Source organism: Artemia sp. Qi Xiang Cuo, chromosome 5, assembly GCF_049724085.1.
Source record: "Artemia sp. Qi Xiang Cuo chromosome 5, ASM4972408v1, whole genome shotgun sequence".
NCBI lineage: Eukaryota > Metazoa > Arthropoda > Branchiopoda > Anostraca > Artemiidae > Artemia > Artemia sp. Qi Xiang Cuo.
Window position 1 is genome coordinate 70,309,073 of NC_142798.1, and position 17,997 is coordinate 70,327,069.

Sequence of the window (17,997 nt, forward strand, 5' to 3'; positions counted from 1 at the left end):
TGATCTTTAAAACTGATTTTTCTGTTTAAATAATAATATAAAACAAAAATTAGTGTTAAAGGTCGCATTTTAATGTAAGTTTTTTTATATACATATTCATTTGTGTTTTTCTGAGGACGGCCCTTGGATATACGGTCAAAATATTCAATTTAGGTTTGAGTTCCACTGTCTTACAAAAAAAAAAGAAAAAAAAATCCTATTGTGTTTATTCCAATTCTCCTCTTCTGCTGCACAATTGTACCGTTAAAACCAACAAAACACATATATCATTTATAAATCAGGGGTATTTTGTATGAATGTGCGTGGCTCAGACCTAATAGAAACGTCAGAAAATTGCCCAAAATAGTTGAACCTGCAATAAAATCTTGATTTTCCATTAGCTATTGAGAAACGGGTCATTGAACTATTCAGTATTTTGTCAAAAGACTAAAAATACACAGCTCGTCAAAAATAAATGAGGTGAAAAAGAAAACAACAAATAACTTAGTTTTGAGGACAGTGACAAAGCTTTTTTTATTATCAAAAATGAATCCGAGTATTCTATATTTAGCAGTCTTCGCTAAAAAGAGAACAATGTTCGAAGTAAAAGTGTCGTGGCACCAGGCAGCTAGCATACTTATTTACATTTAAAACTCTCAGTTTTTACTTAGCTATGCCCGTCCAACTGAGGAGTCAATTTGTATGATTATTAGAAAACATAAAAGTGGTCCCATGGCTTACCCATGTTTTGCTTTTTGTTGTCGTTTTCTTCGTTTTTTTTTCAGAAAGGTAGACCTGTTGCACCTTATGTAATGTGGAAGTATGCAAGGATTTTCGATTTATGTTACTGGAGCGTAAAGTCGATTTGTACTCCCTCCAGGATCCCTCCACTCCTCCCATTGTCAACTTCTTAGAAGAAACAGAAATTATTCAAAAATTTCAAGAATCAAACTGACAAGAGACCCTTCAATGTCATCCCATCACCAACTTTTACCTCAAAAGTAGGTATGTTGCACTTTGTTCGAGATGGAATCATATAAAGATTTTCAACCAAAATCGAGCCATTTCTCTCCAACAGCACCCTCCTGTCCCTCCACCAACTTCTTAGTAAAACAGTAAGTATCGAATTTCTAGTAAAAAGGTAGGCATGTTGCCCCTAGATTGAACCGGCATAAGAAAAGATCTTAAACCGGAAAATTAGCAGGCCAGGGGCCCGTCCTACACCCCCGTCAACTGTTTAGTACAAATATAAGCATTTTGCAGTCTCCCACTCTCACAGGCCGAAGAGCCTTTGTGGGGGGTTTTCAGTTCTGTAATTGGTTCTGTGTTTCTTTTAAATAAATTGATTGATTGATTGCATCCTGTTTGAACGAGAATAATTCACCAATTTCTAATCTGTATGAACTGAGGACCAAAGTGGCCCAGTAGCCCCTCCATCTCTCTCCACCACATCCATCATTCAACATTTTAGCAGAAAGGTAGGCATGTTACTTCTTGATTAAATCAGAAATGTGCAATAATGTTCAATGTATATGAGTTGAAGCAAATTGTGAGCCCATGTAACCTCCAACAACCCCTACCCTTGCCAATCAGCTTTTTAGCAGAAAGACAGACATGTCATGGATCTTGTTTCAAGTGGAATCATGCAAAAATTCTGACCTATATTGAAATGGAGGAACAGAGTGGGCTTTTAGCGCCTTCACCACCCTTCCGCCCTTTGCGATACCAACTTTTAAGCAGAACGATAGTCGTATTGCAGCATTTGTGAACCGGGATCCAAGAAGGATATTCAGTATGTATGTTTAGAGAACCAAAGTATGACACTTTCCCCCACAAGATTCAGCGTATCAAAGAACCCTACTGTAGAGGTTTCAAGCTCATATCTGCAAAAATGTAGAACTTTGTAATTTTTGCCAAAAGAAAAATCACAGATGCATGTTTATTTTTGTTTGTTTTTTCAGGGGTGATCGTATCGACCCAGTGGGCCTAAAACGTCGGGAGAGGGCTCATTCTAACGGAAATGAAAAGTTGTAGTGCCCCTTTTAAAAGACCAAAAAATTGGAGGGCAACCAGGCCCCCTCCCATGCCACTTCTTTCCCAAAGTCGTCCAATCAAAACTTTGAGACAGCTATTTTGTTCAGCATAGTTTAAAGGCCCAATAACAATGTCTTTGGACATAAAATGACTCCCTGCAGTCCCTGGGGAAAGGTTTTTAAGTTATAAAATTTGCCCATTGTTTTATTTGCATTTGGGAAACATGCATACATTATTCGGGAGGGGAGAGGAGGGCGAATTTTTCGCTGGGAGAATTTTTCGTGGAGAGGCTAGTTTCCAGGGGGTGAACTTTTCAGTGGAAATTTTACACTGGGTGAATTTGCCAGAATTCATATACAAAATTTCTGTATATGTCTTGCTTTCTCTTTATCGATTCAATTTTACGGAGATGTTATGAGTAATTGTCCAGGGTAAATTTTCGCCAGGATTGAATTCTCCAGAGGATACTTTTATGGGGAGGGGGATTTTTCCGTGTAGTTGGAGCCAGGTATCCTGGCGTTATTTAAAAAACGATCAGAAATGAAAAGAAAAACAAGTTTTTTCAACAGAAAGTAAGGAACAACATTAAAACTTAAAACAAACATAATTTATTACGTATATGGGGGGGGGGGGGGGGTGTCCCCCTCCGCAACACCTCGCTCTTTACGCTAAAGTTTAAGTTTTGTCCCAAATATACCGGAAGGGTAGATAGATTAGCACAAGCATATTGCCTCTGATCACGAACAAGCTTTATGATTCTTGCTCTAAGTCATTATTTGTGATGAACAGAAATCCCCGAACAGTGAATCTTTGAAGACTACTAGCCCCTTAACGGTCTAATATTTTTTGACTAACGACTCCTTAGGTATAGTTATCCTCCTACCAAATTTCAGATGAATGCGTATGCTTTAGTGCGGAAGGTAGGTGGCTCAGAAGCAAGGACGTACCCAGGGTTTTTCTTCGGATTTACAGGATCCCAGGATTTATAAAACGTATCGAAAATGTGTTTATACGCATTTTTGTTACCTTTTTACGAGTCGGACAAAAACTTCAGGGGGGGGGGGGGTCAAACCCGATAGTCCCTTCCCCCTGGATACGACCTTGCTCAAAAGTGTAGACGTCTACCAGAATCCATCCACTCTGTTCTTTGACCCTGAAATTACTTGTCCTACTAGTTTCAAGCAGATTGAAGATAAGAGATAGAGAATATGTCTCTAGAAATTATCATGCTCGTATCCCATTGGCCTAGGGCACTTGTCCCATAAATTTTAAGCCAATAAGTGAAGAAAAAACATCTGCCTACCTTTCTGCTGAAAAGGTTGTGATTGTAACCTGTCTTGGAAGGAACAAGGGCCCAATTTACGCCTCCTACAATTCATGTCGAAAATTCGCGAAAGATTTTGCTTCAAACGGGGTACAATATGTCTATCTTTTTCCTTCAGGCAAAATGGTAGTGAGTGGGAAGTGTGTTTGAGTGGTCATTAGCTCACTTAATGCCTCAGATTAAATAGGTTGCACCTGTTGATATAAACATGACACATATCCATTTTTTTCGGTTAAAAGTTTTCGCTAAAAAATAATTACCAAAAATCGTTTGCCGATTTACATTTGGAGCAGTGGCGGTTCTGGCCTCTCTTCCGTCCGGGGCAAAATCTTGATTGGCGCCCCCCCCCCCTCTGTCTCCAATAAAATTTTCATGACAAATTTTAACATACTTTACATTTATTAACAAAATTATCTTCAATTTATTAATTAATTAATAATTTATTCATTTTAATTTAAACTACTTGATTATTATTAATTATTTTAATTGCAATTATTTAAATAGTTGATTTTTTATTTACTTTTATTTGACTAATTAACTAATAATTTATTAATAATTTTCATTAATGAATTGCCGAGGGGCTAATAACTGACCGTCGCAGGTGTCCCTTTCTTCGTGCCTTCGGCTGTGCCTCCGTGCCTCCGGCACACCTGAAACAGCGTGTTCCTGGAAGCGAAGGTACACAGTTTTATCTTAGGCTTATGGAAAGCGTACGGTGCGTTTTTTTACGACGGCAAACTTTCTCCTCTTGAGAGGTTATCTTTACTTGGTCGTGTTATTTACTGCGTTCGACATTGGAGATCCTGGGTCCTAAAAAGTGGATATTATGCTTTGAACGAAAATTTTATTACCACAAACCTTTACCATTGCCTAGAGATAAATATGCATTCCCTAGTGCTTCTCATTCGTCGATTCAAACGGCTTGGGCTCGAACGTCTTTTCAAACTCTCCGACATGAATATCCAAACGTGTGAAGATTTTTTTAGGAAGATGCAGTCTCAAACCAGCACTTACAGTACTGTAATAAACTTTTCGTTCCTCCAACTTCTACATCGAATTCGTCGATATGAAAGTATAACGGATTTTGATGCTCAATATTCTAATGAACAGTTGTCCTTGCCCAAGGCCAAGCGAGTTACATCCATTAGTGTTGTGTCTATCAGTTCCGATTTTCCTTTGCCCGGGGACGATGAAATCAAGCTCGAGCTAGAGCGAGCTCGTATTGAAAGCCAGCGAATAATGAAAGCCATGATACCCGACAACATACTTTCTGCTTTCGGTCGCCAAGTACCGAATGTTCGTCTTTCTGTACTTCACGACAGTGACTCAGACGATGACTCAGAGGAAAATACTCTGTCCGAGAAGCAGGAAAAGGCTTCCGTGACTGACACTGAATCGGGCTCGGAAAGTGACGGCATCTTTGAAGATTTGCCAGTGATTGCTCACTGTGTAAAACACCAAGTTGAGAAAAATTGAATTAGTGAGCCTGTGACGAACATGAAGAATTCTAGGTTTTGTCTTGTCAAGACTTCTGACGGCTCCATAACACCAATAAAGAAATCCACGCTGTTGTGGCTTTTGAGGGAAAGCTCTGAGAAGGTGAGTAGTGACCGATTAAAACAGGTGATGGTCCAGGGCCGACGAGTAGGACTACGTGAGTCGCCACAAACCAATGCAGAGGTTGGTGTGAAATCGGAATTGCGTATCGGTGGATGGTGCGTTTACAGACCGGTTGGCAGGGGAAAGAGAGTATTAGTTGGGCTGGTCATACAGTTTGGCTACATGTCTGGGTGAAGATGCCACTCTGTTGACACGCAGAATATGGCAAAGCCGTTCCCTGACAAGATAGGAATTCTGTGCCAGTGGTTCCAGCTGAATGCTGATCTCACATTAACTGCCGCATTGGTAGACCAGGGTTACTGTGACTCCAGCCTGTATATCATGCATTCAGCAGAACCCGTTTCTATGGAAATCGGCACAAACATTGTCTTTGGCTTTGACTCAGACGTCTTCACAAAGCTGAATTCATTTATCCAGAAGAAAGGGTTCCACTTTTTTGATGTCTCGTCAGCATCGCAATCATCATGTTACAAATGGCACCTAAACGCAAAACTGACCTCAAGACCATAACCACCACCATCGCCATGTTCTGTGCGTCAACAGAAGGAATTTTGTTTAACATTTTTCAGAGGTAGTTATTTTTTTCCCTCCCCTCCTCCTCTCCACTCGGTGATATTTTAATACAAAAACATATAAATCTTACAACTTTATACATTATCATATCACCTAAACTTCAAAAAAAAAAATATTATATACCAGTCAATGTATTAGTGGACATGAATGCACACTACCATTTAACTGTTTTCTTGCCAAATACCTATCGTTTCCCCCCGTTCCAGCGTGTCCGTCCCCCTCTAGGAGACGCTTTTTCGGTGGCATTTTTACTTCAATTTCTTAAACTTCATGTCCCTCAGTTTTCACTAATACGATTTCGAATTTTAAAGGTGGTCTTCCAAAAGGCTTACTGTTACAACTTTAAAATTTTTTAACACAAAAAAAACTATTTGCTCTCCCGTAGACTGGGCGTCCTCCGTCTACAAGAAACCCATTCTTGCGGTGGCACTTTTTTCCTTCTTTTTTTCTTTTTTTTAAGCCCTTTTTACGACAAACCTTAATCAAAAAAAAAAAAAAAAAATACAACCAACCCATCAACAAAAAACAAAAATAACCTTAATACCGACGTGCATGAGGGCACAGAACTGAACAGTATCTTGAACCATGTCTCCAAGGGACGAGGAGGCCACCCATGGCGGGGCTGGTCCTTCCAGCTCAAGTGCGTGTGCCCCTCGTCCCCCGTTCGCTTGAGTTCTTGATATAACTTTATGAGTTTCGAATGCATTCCGAGATCTAGGACAGCGGAAGCGATGAATACCATCGGGAAACTTGTTATGCTCAGTAGAAGACTTAGTAGTAGAAGACTTGGTGTTTATACTTGTGCTAACCGAGCTTAGTTTGATTTACTGAAGCTCGTTTGTCCAGTTTCTGAGGGTTGCCATTTGAGCTGTGATTATCGAGATGATTACTGAAACGTACCAATAAATATCTGAGAAACTAGTTATTTTTTTTGTTGCTTTACTTGGCGTTTTTGACTAATAACTCGGTAGTAACAGTTTTTCTGACTGTTACTTTATAGTTTTCTCTTCAAATACCCAAAGGCCTGGGTTTAATACCAAGAAAGTTGGATACTAAGTACATTCGGGAAAAAGGGATCTGTGTTTCTTCCGGATTCTTTCGTGTCAAAGCAGCAGATTCCTTTCTTTTTTTTTAGTACAATTAAGAATCCGAGATCCAAGGGTGCGTCTTGGCACAGCCACTTAACAGAAAAGCAGGTATGATAAAAGGGAAAGGGACGTGTGAAGACGTGATAAAAGACATTTTTTACCGCTGATCAAACCGTATTGAAAAGTGCTGCGAAGCGTGACTTCAATTCTTGGGCGGGAAATTCAAATAACGATGAAATGTGGATGCGTAGACACGTTTTTTCTGAACTTTGGCGAATTGTTTTGGCCTTAAATATGTGTCGTAGATCCTACTAATCCACCAGAACGTTTTCACGTCGAAATAATACTAGGAATATTGACAATCAGTTGTTAGTTACAACTAGAAACCACGTTTCACGGTACTTTGAATTTCGCACCTTGCTTTTTACGTCATCACCGCGCAGCCCTATGTTGTATAACTTAAAAACGTGTTCCGGGATTATTTTGAAATTTCGGGATTTTTTTTTTTAAGAAGAATCGGAATTTTATTTTTGAGCTGGTGGCAACGCTGCATGTGCAATAGGAAAAGGTGACATCATCAGTGCCATCGTAGGGTTACCTAGTTTTTGCATGGATATCAACAACTTGCAGTCCTCCGTTCTTCTTCTTTAGGTACATATCACTTGTTTTCAGTCTTGGGGGTTCTTTTTCTTGCCAAATAAACCCGTAAATGATTTTTTCCAAGTTTTAAAAGATCGCTTTTGAAGGTGCTGAAATATTCGACAGATACCGAATAACAGGCAAGCTGTATATATTTACATATTGCGCCCTTTGGAATATTTTATAAGTTTCCTTCCCTGTCCATTTTTAATGCCCCCGGCATGCCTCCAGAGGCATGCCTCCGGCGCGCCTCCGTGCCTCATGCCTCCAGGTGTCCCTCAAAATAAAAAATAAGTATAACCGTTAGATTATTTATTTGAAATTGTGTGCTCCTAAGGTTTTTGCACCCGGCACGAATGCCCCTCTATCCCTCCCCTAAAACCCCCTCTGAGGGCAATGTATGTTCAACCATCGTTCAATCCTCCCGATCTGCATTATCTTGGTGACCCTTGCTTTGACAAGAGCTTATCACACGGTTTTAATGTGAAAATGCCGAAGCGTACCCGCTTCGGCATCCACTTTTTTTTTAATAAACTGAAGCAATGAGACTAATTTATCCCCCCTTGCAAGCAGAACTATGGAATATCTCAAATCTTTAGTAATAAACTTAGAAAAACTAAAATGTTTTTTTTCTCTTCAAATCAATAGGCCTATATACAAAATTCCACACTCACGTCTCCATTTACATAGAAGGGATCACAGATGTCATCAGAGGGCTTGTGATCATACGCAATGCTTACGAGCCATTTGACGGATGCCCTTTGTTTCGCCTAAAAACAAAACAAAACAGCTGTCAACATACCAGAAGTTGAAAGGATGTCACCCAAAACATAACTGACAACGTTGTATTAACCTAAGTCAATCAATTAATCTAAGTACATCTCAATTTCAATTTCGGTTTAATGAACCCTTAAAAGATTTAGACTTTCAGGGAACAGCAAACTACAACAAAATGTTTCGTACAGAATATATGTGGCATGGCTACAAGATCGTTTTGAGCCACGAAATCGCCTAAACCAATTCATAACAGGTTGTATCACTTAGCTAAACTCTTCAAAACCTGTACATAGAAAGTAAAGCCGCGTCTACATTTGGCGTTTTCTAGAAAACTGGGGCGCAAATCTGGGATGCATTGTAGAAGTCTACACTGGCAAATTCAAGAAACCAACATGCAGCCGTGTGATGCACTTAAGATGGCTTTGGCCTAAATCATAATTCAACAAACATAGATCAACATTTTCTATTTCTGAACTAAATCTGATATTCTCATATGCATGTCTATTTGACACAAAAAGCTCCGCACAGCCATGGTCACAAAGAACAAAAAAAAACATACAATACCAGTTAAAAGAAAAAAAAAACTAATATAAACATAATCATCAAAGAACAATTGCCTATTGGGTCGTGCCCATTCGAACAAACCGTGCCAGATTCCTAACAAACACGAAATACACATTCTTCAGCAATTTGTGCACCGACAACTCTTACCCCTCACCCTCTCTAAAAAATTCATTTCTCAAATGCCTTAACCCCATCCCTCCCCGGAAAATACAACACATTTTCCTTCGATTCTCCATACATTAGACAGCTGTAAGGACAATTTTTTGTTCTAACCCTTTCCTAAATATCCCTTTCCTTTCCTCCTTCTTTCCCCCAGCATAGCTATAGCTTCTTTCATAGCTATAAAATATTCCTGAATATTCGTACTGGTACAAATCCCTAATAAATAATGAGCTCTTAACTTTTTCAAAACTATCAGAACACATAACTTCCTCAGTTAGATGGTTCAGGTGGTACAATGGATATGTTTGAATTATGGTTGTAAAAATTCACTAGTTTTGACACCCGAACATTATTCTCTTCAAAATTTCGAGGGCGGGATCAATTTTTGGGGGCTTACTCTATTATAGTAGTCCCTCAAATACTGCACCCTGACCTTAATCTCCACAGTTTTTCTTTGTGGGAATAAATTCAATTCCCCTTTATAACGCTTTTGCCATGGCCATATAAGTTTTATTTTTAGGTCTTATTTTTCTGTAGGTTATGAAATTTGTCTTTCCAAACTTCAATTAGTAAGAAAGTTTCTTCATTCGACCATTTCTGAGTGTTTTTACAAGCTTCTTTATATTTATTTGTAGGTCCCATGGCTTTATTTTCAAATTTATTGATTAGGATCCCATAAAACGAAACAACCCGTCTTCACTTCCTGATTTTTGGCATGCCAGCCCGTTTTCGGCATCTTTTTGTGCCGTTCACAGAAACGGAAAAAAGGAACGGCAGTAGCAGTCTACATAAACCAGTTTTCCGTCTCAGTTTTCTAGAAAACGCCGAATGTAGACGCGGCTTAACAGATTTTCGTGCGTCAAACGAAGAAGCATTGACAGTGAGGGTTAACTGCCAAAAATTGGTGGCAATAAGTTTTGCTTTTAGTTTCCCTTTTAAACTGCTTCTTCGCTTGTGCTTTACTGAAACCTTGTTAGAGTGCAGCAAATTACGCTTATTGGCAATTATTTACTTATTGTCTTCCCAAAAAATCTTTACTAAAAAGTTTTACAATGTAAAGCAAACACTTATGACCAAGCATTCACACATTCATGAACACAATCTCTAAGCAAGCATTATAATACACATTATTAAATTTAAGCGTCAAAACGAAAAGTTTAGAGGGTGATATTCCCTTTTGTTTGAGGCAAATTATACTGGTTTTAAGTTTTAACTCGTTTTAAGTCAATTTTGATCGGGTAATTAGACAGATTTATTGGGTGAAGCAAGTGTTGAGAGTGATTATTTGATTAAAAATCGTATCACTGTTTATATTTAATTATTAGTTTATATCTTTTACGTTATATTTAATAGTGATTATGATCAATGGATATAACGTTATAGTAATTATATCTAATTGACAAGCCTATTGACTTGCCAGTGAATATGAGCATTACTCCTACTATTGCATGTCCTATACATGAAATTTTGTGAGCATGGCAGAGATTTGAAAGTGATAAGCATTATAAAAATCCACTTGTACAATTGATGAGTCGGTAATTCTTGAGAAAAACAACGGCACCAAAGGAGCGGGGCAATTGCCGTCTCCAAAATTTTGCAAATATTGCTCAACCGTTTCTGTGCGAACCTAGAGCAATGAGACCCTCCTCTGTCGTTTCGGCAGCATACGTATTTGCTACTGACAGATGACAGAGACGTCTGTATGAGATGAAGACAACCTCTGAGTATTTCCTTAGATATATACCAATTTGGGTACTCATGTATTCTAGCGACTTCACTCAAGAAGTGAAGTTAGCTTGATCCTAATGAAATACACCAAAATATGATGAAAATATAATACTTTATTAACAAAATTATTGAAACTACGACTGAGAATTATGGAAAGCAGGCCGCCCAGAACGCATTAGATCAAATACCTATCGAAAATACCAACTCTATATATTAAATATTTAATTAAAATGTACCTACAGCGTAGTTTTACCACTGAGCCTAAGCTAATTGTCGCCGAATACAGACAGCTAAACCGGTTTTTCTCAGATCTATTGAAAATATTGAGAGGTGTGGCCTGTTTTATTAGATAAATTAGTTGAAAGATAGGCGTACAAGTGTTTTCGCAAGCACGCAGGAGTAGACCTTAACTAGAAAAAAATATAAGGCAAAAAACATATAAAAGACTTTTCGAAGGTAGTAGTAACCACTGAAGTGTGAAAGACACATTTTAAGGATATTCAATAATAGGCAGTGCGCTAGCGCTGCCTAAGTAAAGAACGATGTGGGTACAATGTGTTTTTTTTTTTTTCTCCATCCCCGGGCACTTCTTATCGAAGGAGTTGTCGCAGACAGTTCGAAAAGGGCTCATTCGATTACAAATTGGAGTGGCTAGTGCCCTTTTTAATAGTCGAAAGTGATTGGAGGGCAACTAGCCCCCCCCCCAAGCCCAGAATTCCCCCAAACACATCCAATCACAATTTTGGGATAGTCATTTTGTTCAGCGTAGTTGATTTCCAAATAGAAAATATCTTTTTGAAGAGGACACTCCCCCAAAACCCTCGGGGCAAGGGTTTTAAGTTATGCCCTGGGAGTATATAAGGTTTTTATAAAAGGCGTTGTCGTAGAAGCTTCAAAAAAGGCGCATTCGATTGGCAATTCAAAGGGCTAGTGCAACTCTTAATAGTTAAAAATGATTGGAGGGCAACTAGGCCCCCCCCCCCCACGCGCATCACTCCCCCAAACACAGCCAATTAAAATTTTGAGATAGCCGTTTTGTTCAGCGTAGTTGATTTCCAGGTAGAAAATATCTTTTTGAGAGGAAACTCCACCACAACACTCGGGGCAAGGGTTTTAAGTTATGCCGTTGGGGCATATAAGGTTCTTATAGAAGACGTTGTCGTATAAGCTTCAAAAAAGGTTCATTCGATTGGAAATTCAAAGGGCTAGTGTTCGTTTTCATAGTCGAAACTGATTGGAGGGCAACTAGCCCCCCCCCAAGCCCATCATCCCCCCAATCAGATCCAATAAAAATTTTGAGATAGCCATTTTCTTAAGCGTAGTTGATTTCCAGATAGAAAATATCTTTCTGAGGAGGACACTCCCCCAAAACCCTCGGGGTAAGGGTTTTAAGTTATGCCCTGGGGGCATATAAGGTTTTTATAGAAGGCGTTGTCGTAGAAACTTCAAAAAAGGCTCAGTCGATTGGAAATTCAAAGGGCTAGAGCCCTTTTTAATAGTCGAAAGCGATTGGATGGCAACTAGCGCCCCCCCCCCCAAGCCCATCATTCCCCCAAACACATCCAATCAAAATTTTGAGATAGCCATTTTGTTCAGCGTAGTTGATTTCCAGATAGAAAATATCTTTTTGAGGAGGAAATTCCCCTACAACCCTCGGGGCAAGGGTTTTGAGTTATGCCCTGGAGGCATATAAGGTTTTTATAGAAGGCGTTGTCGTAGAAACTTCAAGAAAGGCTCATTCGATTGGAAATTCAAAGGGCTAGTGCCCTTTTCAATTCAAAGTACCCTTTTTAATAGTCGAAAGTATGATAGTTGTTTTTTGAAAGTATGATGTGTAGCTTTTTGATAGTTGAAAGTGATTGAACGGTAACTAACCCCCTCTCACGCCCACCTTTTCATAGGCAGCGCACTGCCGCTGCATAAGTAAAGAAGGATGTGGGCACAATGTGTTGTTTTTTGGTTGTTTTCTCCATACCCGGGCACTTCGTATCAAAGGAGTCGTCGTAGAAACTTCGAAAAGGGCTCACTCGATTGGAAATTGGAGTGGCTAGTGCCCTTTTTAATAGTCCAAAGTGATTGGAGGGCAACAAGCCCCCCCACGCCCATCATTCCCCCAAACATATCCAATCAAAATTTTGAGATAGCTATTTTGTTCAGCATAGTTGATTTCCAGACAGAAAATATCTTTTTGAGGAGGACACTCCCCTACAACCCTCGGGGCAAGGGTTTTCAGTTTTGACCTGGGGGCATACAAGGTTTTTATAGAAGGTGTTGTCGTAGAAACTTAAAAAAGGCTAATTCAATTGGAGATTAAATGGGATTTTGCACTTTTTGATCGTCCAATGTGATTGAAGGACCACTAGCCCCCCCCCCCGCGCCCATTATTCCCCCAAACACATCCAATCAAAATTTTGAGATAGCCATTTTGTACAGCGTAGTTTATTTCCAGATAGAAAATATGTTTTGAGGAGGACACTCCCCTAAAACCCTTGGGGCAATAGGTTTAAATTATGCCCTGGGGGCATATCAGGTTTATATCGAAGGCGGTGTCGTAGAAACTTTAAAAACGGCTAATTCGACTGGAAATTCAACGGGCTTGTGGCCTTTTAATAGCCAAAACGGATTGGAGGGCAACTGCCCCCCCCCACGCCCATCATTCCCCCACACATCCAATCAAAATTTTGATATAGCCATTTTATTCAGCGTATTTGATTTCCAGACAGAAAATATATGTTTGAATGGAACACTCCCCTAAAGCCCTTCGGGCAAGGGTTTTAAGTTATGGTCTGGGGGTATATAAGGTTTTTATCGAAGGCGTTGTCATAGAAACTTCAAAAAAGGCTCATTCGATTGGAAATTCAAAAGGGCTAGTGCTCTTTTTAATAGTTGAAATTGATTGGACGGTAACTAACCCCCCTCTCACGCCCTCCTTTTCATAGGCAGCGCGCTGCCACTGCATAAGTAAAGAACGATATGGGCACAATGTGTTGTTTTTTGGTTGTATTTTTTTTCTCTCCATACCCGGGTACTTCGTATCGAAGGATTCGTCGTAGAAACTTCGAAAAGGGCTCACTCGATTGGAAATTGGAGTGGCTAGTGCCCATTTTAATAGTCCAAAGTGATTGGAGGGCAACTAGCCATCCCCCCACGCCCATCATTCCCCAAAACACATCCAATCCAAATTTTGAGATAGCCATTTTGCTCAGGGTAGTTGATTTCCAGATAGAAAATATATTTCTGAGGAGGACACTCCCCCACAACCTTCAGGGCAAGGGTTATAAGTTATGTCCCGGGGGCATATAAGGTTTTTATAGAAGGCGTTGTCGTAGAAACTTCAAAACAGGCTCATTGGATTGGAAATTCAAAGGGCTAGTACCCTTTTTAATATTCGAAAGTAATTGGAGGGCAACAAGCCCCCCCCCCACGCCCGCCATTCCCCCAAATACATCCAATCAAAAAATTTAGATAGCCATTTTGTTCAGCGTAGTTGATTTGCAGATAGAAAATATATTTTTGAGGAGGACACTCCCCCAAAACCCTCAGGGCAAGGGTTTTAAGTTATGCCCTAGGGGGATATAAGGTTTTTATGGAAGGCGTTGTCGTAGAAACTTCAAAACAGGCTCATTCGATTGGAAATTCAAAGGGCTAGTTCCATTCTTAATAGTCGAAAGTGATTGGAGGGCAACTAGCCCCCCCCACGCCCATCATTTCCACAAATACATCCAATCAAAATTTTGAGATAGACATTTTGTTCAGCTTAGTTAATTTCCAGATAGAACATATCTTTTTGTGGAGGACACTCCCCCAAAACCCTCTGGGCAAGGGTTTTCAGTTATGCCCTGAGGGCATATAAGGTTTTTATAGAAGGCATTGTCGTAGAAACTTCAAAAAGGGCTCATTCGATTGTAAATTCAAAGGGATAGTGCCCTTTTTAATAGTCGAAAGTTTTTGGATGGCAAATAGCCCCCCCCCCCAAGCCCATCATTCCCCCAAACACATCCAATCAAAATTTTTAGATAGCCATTTTTTTCACCGTAGCTTATTTCCAGATAGAAAATATTTTTTTGAGGAGGACACTCCCCCACAACCCTCGGGGCAAGGGTTTTAAGTTATGCTCTGGGGGCATATAAGGTTTTTATAGAAGGCGTTGTCGTAGAAACTTCAAGAAAGGCTCATTCAATTCGAAATTCAAAGGGCTAGTGCCCTTTTTAATTCAAAGTACCCTTTTTAATAGTCGAAAGTATGATAGTTGTTTTTTGAAAGTATGATGTGTAGCTTTTTGATAGTTGAAAGTGATTGAACGGTAACTAACCCCCTCTCACGCCCACCTTTTCATAGGCAGCGCACTGCCGCTGCATAAGTAAAGAAGGATGTGGGCACAATGTGTTGTTTTTTGGTTGTTTTCTCCATACCCGGGCACTTCGTATCAAAGGAGTCGTCGTAGAAACTTCCAAAAGGGCTCACTCGATTGGAAATTGGAGTGGCTAGTGCCCTTTTTAATAGTCCAAAGTGATTGGAGGGCAACAAGCCCCCCCACGCCCATCATTCCCCCAAACATATCCAATCAAAATTTTGAGATAGCCAGTTTGTTCAGCATAGTTGATTTCCAGACAGAAAAAATCTTTTTGAGGAGGACACTCCCCTACAACCCTCGGGGCAAGGGTTTTCAGTTTTGACCTGGGGGCATACAAGGTTTTTATAGAAGGCGTTGTCGTAGAAACTTCAAAAAGGCTCATTCGATTGTAAATTAAAAGGGCTTGTGCCATTTTTAATCGTCGAAAGTTATTGGAGGGCACCTAGCCCCCCCCCCCCCGCGCCTATCATTCCCCAAAACACATCCAATCAAAATTTTGAGATAGCCATCTTGTTCAGCGTAGTTGATTTCCAGATAGAGAATTTGTTTTTGAGGAGGACACTCCCCTACAACCCTCGGGGCAAGGGTTTTGAGTTATGCCCAGGGGGCATATAAGGTTTTTATAGAAGGCGTTGTCGTAGAAACTTCAAGAAAGGATCATTCGATTGGAAATTCAAAGGGCTAGTGCCCTTTTAATAGCCAAAACGGATTGGAGGGCAACTGCCCCCCCCCACGCCCATCATTCCCCCACACATCCAAAAAAAATTTTGACAAAATCAGTGTATTCACCGTATTTGTTTTCCAGATAGAAAATATGTGTTTGAGGGGTACAATCCCCCAAAACTCTTAGGGCAAGGGTTTTAAGTTATGCCCGGGGGACACATCAGGTTTTGATAGAAGGTGTTGTCATAGAAACTTCAAAGAACGCTCATTTGATTGGAAATTCAAAAGGGCTAGTGCCCTTTTTGATAGTTGAAAGTGATTGGACGGTAACTAACCCCCCTCTCACGCCCACCTTTTCATAGGCAGCGCGCTGCCACTGCATAAGTAAAGAACGATGTGGGCACAATGTGTTGTTTTTTGGTTGTTTTCCTCCATACCCGGGCACTTCGTATCGAAGGGGTCGTCGTAGAAACTTTGAAAATGGCTCACTCGATTGGAAATTGGAGTCGCTAGTGTCCTTTTTAATAGTCCAAAGTGATTGGAGGGCAACTAGCCATCCCCCCACGCCCAACAGTCCCCCAAACATATCCAATCAAAATTTTGAGATATCTATTTTGTTCAGTGTACTCGATTTTCAGATATAAAATATATTTTTGAGGAGGACACTCCCCCACAGTCCTCAGGGCAAGGGTTTTAAGTTATGCCCTGGGGTCATATAAGGTTTTTATAGAAGGCGTTGTCATAGAAACTTCAAAACAGGCTCATTCGATTGGAAATTCAAAGGGCTAGTACCCTTTTTAATATTCGAAAGTAATTGGAGGGCAACAAGCCCCCCCCACGCCCGTCATTCCCCCAAAGACATCCAATCAAAATATTTAGATAGCCATTTTGTTCAGCGTAGTTGATTTGCAGATAGAAAATATATTTTTGAGGAGGACACTCCCCCAAAACCCTTAGGGCAAGGGTTTTAAGTTATGCCCTAGGGGGATATAAGGTTTTTATGGAAGGCGTTGTCGTAGAAACTTCAAAACAGGCTCATTCGATTGGAAATTCAAAAGGCTAGTTCCATTCTTAATAGTCGAAAGTGATTGGAGGGCAACTAGCCCGCCCCCCCACGCCCATCATTCCCTCAAATTCATCCAATCAAAATTTTGAGATAGCCATTTTGTTCAGCGTAGTTTATTTCCAGATAGAAAATATCTTTTTGGGGAGGACACTCTCCCACAACCCTCGGGACAAGGGTTTTAAGTTATGGCCTGGGGGCATATCAGGTTTTTATAGAAGGCGTTCTCGTAGAAACTTCAAAAAAGGCTCATTCGATTGGAAATTCAAAGGGCTAGTGCCCTTTTTAATGGTTGAAAGTGATTGGAGGGCAACTAGCCCCCCCCCCACGCCCATCATTCTCCCAAACACTTCCAATGAAAATTTTTAGATAGCCATTTTGTTCAGCCTAGTTGATTTACAGATAGAAAATATGTTTTTGAGGAGGATACTCCGCCACAGCGGAGTATCCTCCGCTGTGGCGGAGGATAGAATGAGCAGAAATTAACATAAGTTTGGCGCAAAACCCCCATGCCTTCCCAAGGCCAGATCAAAATTTGCACTTTACTGAAAAATATATAAATGTTTTAATTTTATAACTTTAATACATCAAATAATTTTAACATTTTGAATACTAAATATCAGAATATGTATATTAAACTGACAATGCACATTTATTTGTATTTTTTCAGTAAAGTGCAAATTTTGTTCTGGCCTTGGGAAGGCATAGGGGTTTTGCGCCCAACTAATGTTAATTTCTGCTCGTTTGAGTTTGACTCGGTTATTTATTTTAATTTCTGTTCGTTTTGGGTTTCATTTATATATCGATGCTAATTTGTGGCAGTTTCGAGCTTGGTAGATTATTTTATTTTATTTTTGCTAATTTTTTGTTTAATGGAGTTCTTTACTTTTCTTTGAAAAGCTTATTTTGCGGAAAAAGTTTGTTTTAATTAATACCTTAAAGAATCACTCTATCTCGTCCATTATAAGCTTTTCTAGTTTGTGCGGCCAAACTATTTAGAATTGATTGTGCGGTCTTGTCAAAACTTGTGGAGCATGGAAAAGAGATCCGAATAAGCGACAGAAAGCTAAAAACTTGCACATAGTTTCCCAGGAATCTTCAAAAAACCATTGGGTTTCTCTCGTTTTGTGCTGAAGATAAGAGATATTCAGTCTTAATGAAACTTGCATCATTAGAAAGTATGAATTTAGTTTTTTCGATTAAACAGGGCAAAACTTTCTTTTTGAAGAGCAGTCCATAAAAATGTTCTACCATAACTGCTAGGAAAACGCCAAAAATCAGTTCAAAGGAAATGTCATTTGATCAATTTGATAGCTTTTGGAGTTCCCCGTGGTGCTACTGGCTTTGATTGAAAACCCTGCCGGCACACAGGAAATGTCTTTTCTGTCTCTTCAATCAAATTTCATAGTGCAGCCACCAATTCTTGCTT

The 17,997-nt window shown here is 39.8% G+C and overlaps 1 protein-coding gene across 7 annotated transcripts in view; it reads right to left on the reverse strand.

Annotated features, from left to right (window-relative positions):
• Positions 1-17,997, reverse strand: part of Patronin (calmodulin-regulated spectrin-associated protein patronin) — a 172,742-nt gene that overhangs the window by 136,341 nt on the left and 18,404 nt on the right. For all 7 annotated transcript variants that reach the window (XM_089089897.1, XM_089089898.1, XM_089089894.1 and 4 more), the window contains exon 2: positions 7,932-8,027. In XM_089089897.1, the coding sequence (XP_088946023.1) occupies positions 7,932-8,027 (96 nt within the window). The remainder of the gene's footprint in view (positions 1-7,931; positions 8,028-17,997) is intronic.